Source organism: Salvia hispanica, chromosome 1, assembly GCF_023119035.1.
Source record: "Salvia hispanica cultivar TCC Black 2014 chromosome 1, UniMelb_Shisp_WGS_1.0, whole genome shotgun sequence".
Classification (NCBI taxonomy): Eukaryota; Viridiplantae; Streptophyta; class Magnoliopsida; order Lamiales; family Lamiaceae; genus Salvia; species Salvia hispanica.
The window spans coordinates 10933023-10940446 of NC_062965.1; the positions used below are offsets into that span (position 1 = coordinate 10933023).

The 7424-nt window shown below is 35.0% G+C and overlaps 2 protein-coding genes across 2 annotated transcripts; both read left to right on the plus strand.

Moving 5' to 3' along the window:
* The first annotated feature begins 364 nt into the window (after window positions 1–364).
* On the plus strand, window positions 365–1165 carry LOC125202590 (heavy metal-associated isoprenylated plant protein 23-like). The gene is made up of 2 exons (XM_048101023.1): window positions 365–531; window positions 710–1165. Exons 1-2 carry the CDS (start codon window positions 381–383, stop codon window positions 991–993), a joined length of 435 nt encoding a protein of 144 aa, XP_047956980.1. The 5' UTR covers window positions 365–380; the 3' UTR covers window positions 994–1165.
* Window positions 1166–2556: 1391 nt separating this feature from the next.
* On the plus strand, window positions 2557–4677 carry LOC125191878 (agamous-like MADS-box protein AGL66). Its single transcript, XM_048089340.1, has 11 exons — window positions 2557–2797; window positions 2884–2937; window positions 3016–3034; window positions 3114–3169; window positions 3289–3316; window positions 3399–3460; window positions 3540–3639; window positions 3713–3766; window positions 3852–3997; window positions 4139–4316; window positions 4429–4677. The coding sequence occupies exons 1-11, from the start codon at window positions 2613–2615 to the stop codon at window positions 4510–4512; spliced, it is 966 nt and encodes a 321-aa protein (XP_047945297.1). The 5' UTR covers window positions 2557–2612; the 3' UTR covers window positions 4513–4677.
* The last annotated feature ends 2747 nt before the right edge of the window (window positions 4678–7424 follow it).

The following is a 7424-nucleotide window of genomic DNA, read 5'->3' on the forward strand; positions in this document are numbered from 1 at the left end:
GTCTTTTACAGAAAAATAATGGTTAGGGAAAGGTCCATTTTAAAATATCTTTCGGTCTATTAAAATAATGATGTGATTACGTAATTTAGGCTCCCAGATTTGTTCATGAATACAGATAAATATCTAATTACAATACAAAATTAGAAACATAATTATCTGTACGTACAGTTTTTTAAATAATTATCCATACAGTGAAAACAAATTAAACTAAAAAATTAAAATTAAAATAACTTTTAAATAATTCACACTTAAATTACAAAAATGTTTGTGTCGTTGGAGAGGGGCCACAACCCCTTTCATCTGCACAAAAGTCTATATAAAGACGTGAGGTCTATATTTGATTGTAGAATTTGAGGGGTTTTAACTTGAAATTATAAAAAATGGGTGTATCAGGAACATTAGAATACATTTCAGAGATGATGAGAAACAAACACAAAAGGAAGAAGCAATTACAAACCATAAACCTCAAGGTTAGAATGGACTGTGATGGCTGTGAGCTCAAAGTCAAGAATGCCTTGTCTTCTCTCTCTGGTATCTCGACCTTTAAATTTATATTCATTTGCCTATAAAAAAAAATGTAATTTTGTGTAGAAATTTAATTAGGTCTGTGGTGGTTGATGTAGGAATATTTAAATTTATATTCATTTGGCTATAAAAAAAATGTAATTTTGTGTAGAAATATAATTAATTAGGTCTGTGGTTGATGCAGGAGTAAAGTCTGTGGAGATAAATAGGAAGCAGCAGAAGGTGACGGTGACGGGGTATGTAGAGCAAGGCAAGGTGCTCAAGAAGGCAAAATCGACAGGAAAGAAGGCGGAGATTTGGCCGTACGTGCCCTATAATCTGGTGGCGCAGCCCTACGCGCCCCAAGCTTATGACAAGAAGGCGCCCCCTGGCTTCGTTAGAAAAGTCGAGTACTCCGCCGTGAAGTTGGACGATCCCTACACGGCTATGTTTAGCGACGACAATCCAAATGCATGCTCCCTCATGTAGTTTTGGATCAAATTATTAATGTGTTTGGGTTGTAGTGGTACTAGATAATTTGATAGATCATGTATGTAGTTTTTTTATATTGTAGTTAAATTGTGTAGGGTTTGGTTGATCTTGACTTGTTTTGGACATGTTTGTATATAGTTGTATACTTAATCCTAATGTTTGAAATCAATAATGTCGATCGTCATCAGCGGATCTCTTGTTCTTAATTAAACATTGTGTCTTGCACGTCAATAGTCCATTATCTTTAAAAATATCACGAGTAGTCTTTGAATTAAGGTGTAATTACTTTTTTACTATTCTTTACTGTGGGGCCAAACAATATCCTATATTGGAAAATGGACAAGAGTTGCAAGCATATATATGGATTACCCCAACTCCATTAGTATAAGGCTTTTTGAGGAGTATCCCAAGAGCAAAACCGTGAGTGTTTTCCCAAAGCGGACAATATCATACTAATGTGGAGGTGGTATCAGAGCCCTGGTGCAGGGTCGGGGCCTATGTGGCTACCCAGCTCCATTAGTATGAGGCCTTTTGAGGAGTACCCTAAGAGCAAAACTGTGAGGGCTTGCCTAAAGCGGGCAATATATATCATACTAATGTGGAGTTCGGGTGTGCACCACCGATCCCTACAGTGGTATCAGAGATCTGGTTCAGGGGCGGGGCCTGTGTGGCTCGGGGTTCGGTAGATTGCGCTTGCAAGTTCTCCAATGTCTCTGTGTGAGCTCGATCAAGACCTGTGGTGGTGTGGTCAACATGTGGTCTTGGTCTGGTGGTCTTGGTTTGAGGGGACTTGTGGGGACAAACAATATCCCACATTGAAGAATGGACACGAGTTGCAAGCATATATATGAGTTACCCCAACTCCATTAGTATGAGGCCATTTGGGGAGTACTCCAAGAGCAAAACTGTGAGGGTTTGCCCAAAGCGGATAATATCATACAAATGTAGAGTTCGATTGTGCACCACCGATCCCTACAATTACAATTTTGCATAAAAAATGCCTAAAGACGTGGAGGACATATTTGGACTTTTCATAAAAATGGGTATGTAATTACTAGATATGATATTTTTCTATCTCTGCTGATTATAGTACGGTATGATATTTTCTTATAGTTTGAGTATGTGAAAATATAATTTTTGCTTCACTTTTTTTAATAACTTTATGTCAAATCCTCTTTTCCTCTCTTTCTCTTAAACTTTTAGAAAATAAAACATTAAAACAAAAAATACTATGGAATTCTTAAATGTAAAATTAAAATTATAAATTTAATTGTTAAAATAACTTATAATTTTAATCCTCTTTGCCTAGGCCCCAAGTTGCCTGGATCTTGGTGGGCCTGGGCCGGCCCAGCCCATTTAACAAATCTAACCTAAGATCCAAAATGTATATTATTAATCACACTTATATATATGGTCATATCATATGATCTAATATGATTAGATGGTAAGCTTAGAGTGAATCTCTCACAAATAATATACCAACCTCTCCACTCTATAAGCTGCGGTTAAGAGATGGTTTGACCAACAAACAATCAACATCAACCTCTCATTTTTTCCTACTAAACTAAACATTCACAATTTCCAATTCGCAAAGATTATTGCAAAAAAAGTGAAAAATGGGACGAAGCAAGCTCCCCATCAAGAAAATAGAGAATACCACCAATCTCCAAGTCACATTCTCCAAACGTCGATACGGCCTCATTAAAAAGGCCTATGAAATTGCAGTTTTATGTGATATTGATCTCACTTTAATCATGCTCTCCCCTTCCGGCAGACTCAGCCATTTTTCCGGTAGGAAAAGGTAATTACTGTTGATCAAATTAATATTCCTATATATTTTCTACTATTATTCAATATTTATGATCATTGCTGCATTTTTTATCATAGAGTTGAGGATGTGATATATCGTTACATTAATCTCTCCGATCGTGATAGAGGAGGGTGAGCGTCTTAGATTATATTTTCTTTCATTAATTCTGATTTATTGCAACATAACAATGTGTTTTTTGGAAAATGCAGGATTATTGCAAATAGAGAGGTACATGCAAATGAAATAGTATTCCAATAATTGTTTTATATGTTTGGAATTAATAACTTTATTTTTTCAATTGATGCAGCAAATAGTGAATACATTAACGAAAATAAAAACTGAAAAGGATCTAGCTATGCAAAGGTACTTTTTTTCAAAAAAAATTATGGAGATTTCATCTTTATTGGAAAAGATTTTATCTTCCAATGGAAGTATGTTTATAATTTTTAGTGATAGTGATATTTGTTGTTAATATTTTCTAGTGCCGCAACTCCTGGCTCTGATACTGAGGTATGCAGAATTTAACCTAAAAGATACTACTACATGATTTATTTGAAATACTAAAAAATAATGATCTCATTTTAATTTTCAGGAAATACAAAAAGAGATTCAAAATTTGCAAAGAGAAGTTGCGGAAACTCAGAAAGAACTTAGGTGGTCCTAAAAATAAATAGATAGAAAATGTTTTGGTGGTTTGATTGGTATAGTAATATGGTTGTGTGTTGATTAACAGAGTGTTCGAGCCAGATTTGGACATGTTTACGAGTGTAGGAGACTTCGAACTCTGCGAAGTGAGGCTCAAGGAAGCCCTGCGCCGCGTCATGCAAAGAAAGGCAAGTGTTATCTCATTTCTTCAAAAAAAATTTGAGTATAAAATTCTACCCTTAATTAATAATGTTATCACAGAGGAATCTCATGAACAAAGTAGGCCAGCAATCAAGTTACCAAGACACCATACAGGTGCAAGTTTAATACTCTTGTAGCAAATTTTATTCAACAAAATAGTAACCCTAAGGAGTAATTTTATAAAATTTGTGTGCAAAAGCAAATAAATACAGTTGTACAATATATAACCGAAGCACATACAAATGGAGCGAAGCCCTTGCTGGAGAACGACGACGATCAAGGAATGGAGCTTGCTAATATTGAGCACATTAATTTCGGGTTGGATGCATGTTCCGCTACTCTAAGGTATAAACATTTTTCATAAACCCTAAAGCACATTTATTATGTGTATCGATGAAGTGAAACTAGCATGTACTGAAGTAAATGTAACATAATAATCAAAAACCAAACCGTACTAATTAAATAATGGTTTGGTCGTAAATTTAGGAAGCAATCATCGCCAACGATGTATGAGTCCGTTTCTCAGACAAGTGGAAACGAGAATGCCCAAACCGTTGAAGGATGTTCGAACAATGTTGTGAGCAATGATGCTTTTCAACAGTTCCATTCGTCGAAGAACCACTACACTTCTTTATTGCAGCCAGAGAACTCCACTCATTTCAAGGTTCTTATTTCTTTTCTTTTTTTTAGTTTCTTATCGAAAGTGTATGTTTTATAGTAATATTTTTGTCACGAGAATTGGCTAACGGACTACATTTTGATGTTGCAAATTGCAGGACGTACTAGAAGGTTCGAACGAAACTCTAGCCGGACTAGACGAACATAGGATGTTCTTACCATCAAGTGAACTTCATCTATAAGTTTATAATCAAGATCAATAATAAAAGTAGAGAAGCTATCAATCTACATACTCACATGATTAAAACTGCCATTTTTGTGAAACCATATGTTTTCCCTTGTTAAGCCTAGATTTTCAGAGTGTTTGTACATTGTTTTAATAAGATACTGTTCTCCATTTCGGCTCACCCAAGTTTTCTTTAGCCTTACATAAATCAAGGGCATATTACTATTCAAGTGTTTGAGAATTAATTACATTCTTGATGACATAGCACTATAATAAAGGTCTTAAATTGAAATAAAGCTGAAGTCTCTACTTTTGGGCTCAAAATTCGAAGTCAAGGGCCCAAACCGAATCTCCACGTCAAGTTCAAGCTTTTCTTGTAGAATTTTGAGATCACAACCTTGTGTAACTCTTCTGAAAGTGTATGTTGTATTTATACTACTCCGTATATCATTTTGACAAAATAACCCAAATATTAATCTATTCTAATTTATGATAAAGATCAATCTTGTATAATTTCTAAATCAAAATCAATTTCTACTATATTTAATTTTATAAACTAATTAATGTACTATAATACAGAGTTTTAAGATTAACTAATGTGTATGTTAATTGACCCCACATTGAAAAAATAACATTCATTAATCTTGTATATAGGAGGCTAAATTATTACTTGTACTAATTATGTACACAAGGATGAGCTATAAAGCCCACATGCGCGCTGCCGCCTGCTCGTCTTCGTCATGGCCGCATGCCGGAGCTAAATCCATGGGCCCTTGGTCTTTGGGTGGTTTTTGAACTGTTCTTTTAGGCTTGGTCGCGGCCCTTGGTCTTTGGGTGGTTTTCGAACTATTCGTTTAGGCTTGGTCGTTGAGTTTGAGGCTTGGACTTTATTCAGGCCTAGCTTAATTCTTTTGATACACTTGGTCTCCATGGGATACAATACTCTTACTTGTCATTGTTGCATTAGCCCCCGTACACATATGTTGCTTAAGTAGTAATATAAAAGCAATCTTGGTCTTTGAATTGTTCTTTGGGCCTAGTTGTTGAGCTTGGGGCTTGGACTTTATTCGGGCCTAGCTTAACTCTTTCGGATCACAGAAATGGACCGAAGTACAACTAAGTTGCCTAAATTCACGTTGTGCACGCGTCCGTAATGCTTTCGACCATAAAGAGGGTAGTCATACCATGCATTTCGACACCAATTCACGATATATCATACACGCGTATGATATATCCTCACCATGACAACTGATTCACTGATCTTAAAGAGGGTTTTTGATTCTCTCACCGATTCACTGATCCTCACCAATACATAATAGTTGCTGAATTTGATTTTGGAGATCTTAATCAAACATTCATAGTTCTGTGTGATATTTTTAGTTAGGCTACCTATTTAGCTTGAAAGCCATTAGCCTATTGATAAAAAACTAAAATGCAGCTGGAAATTTATATCTGAATTGCATAAGTCAAAAATTATTGTTGTACTTACTACTGTTTTGCACAAGAGGGGGGCTGTTCAGGCAGGGAGAATTCATTGGTGCCTTTCGTTTAACATCTCAATCTCAGCTCAGCGTTTAACATAACTCTGGTAACAACTCATATATACTAATTTTAATTTTACATCTCTGCTTTCGTTTGTTTGTTAAGAATTTTACAAGATCTTGCTATTATTACCACAAGGCTTTGGGAAATGAAAATTTTGATTTCTTGTACATGCAAAATAAACTAGATTTTGAATAATTATCTGTATTAGACTCAACTCTAACATCATGCTTGTAGTAATTATGCTTTTCATCTTCTAAATGTGGTTGTATGTTAAGTTCCATTTTGACTTTTGTTTTCAAGTTTTTAATTTTTTCTTACTTGCTACATGTTTAAATATAGTGATGATGCTGTTTAGAATTAGAGGAGAATGGAAGTGGATCTGATCTCTATGATATGCTTTTATTGTGCTTCATCTTTTTGACTTGATTATATGATCTTACATCCATTTTAAATTCATGTGTTACTGTTTTGAGTTGTGTGCTATTCAGGGCCTGGGTGTTCATCAATTGCCTATGGGCTGGCTGATGAAATTGGACCATTGCATATTGAGAAGGATGGGTAGTTTCTATATGCCTCTTGTAGTTTTTTGTTTGGTTGAAACTGAAGTAATTGAAATGGACCCTCAAGTTGTTGAAACAGCAGCTATAGAAGATTTCGTTTTAGGTTGCGTTCGAGTTTGAGATATGCAAAGGATATTATATCAACTAATGGTCATTTGGACTGTATAGATGTCTACCTGAAACGTACAGTGTTTAATGCTCTAGCTTGATGTTTTGCACCCATCTTCTTAGTTTTCTAGCTATGATCTTGATGAGTCATTTAATCAAGCTGATTATGGTTATTATGTCTTATATATTGCTGTTTCCTTTTTAATTTGCTCCTCACAAAGTGGATGCGATCTTGTAATAATAAAAAAAGATAATCATACATTGGCTGCTCTACTTGCTTGTTCTGTTGCCCTACTTTATATGCTTTATTTTCAAAAGTAGACAATAACATCCATTCAGAATAAGAAATGAAATTTTCTCTGCTTATAGGGTACATCTGGTACTTTATATGAAATGTTTCTTTGTTTATCTATGTGTATGTGTTAGTAAATTCAAATGGGGGGACCTCAGAATTTGATAACATCGTTTTACTGTCAGTACCTAATTAATTAACCTCATTTAGTGACTGTGTGAAATGAAGGTTGAACTAAACTGCCTGGCATTCTATTAATCTGGTTATTCTTTTGTAGTTTATGTTGATCGGCTGCTACTGGCCCTAGACTAAAAGGCCTAACTGAAGCTTCATCTTATTGGTGAGTATAGCTTGGTTTATATTAATCTATCATGATGTTACTGATAAGTTCATAGAATATTGTTTAAAATTGTATGCATTAAT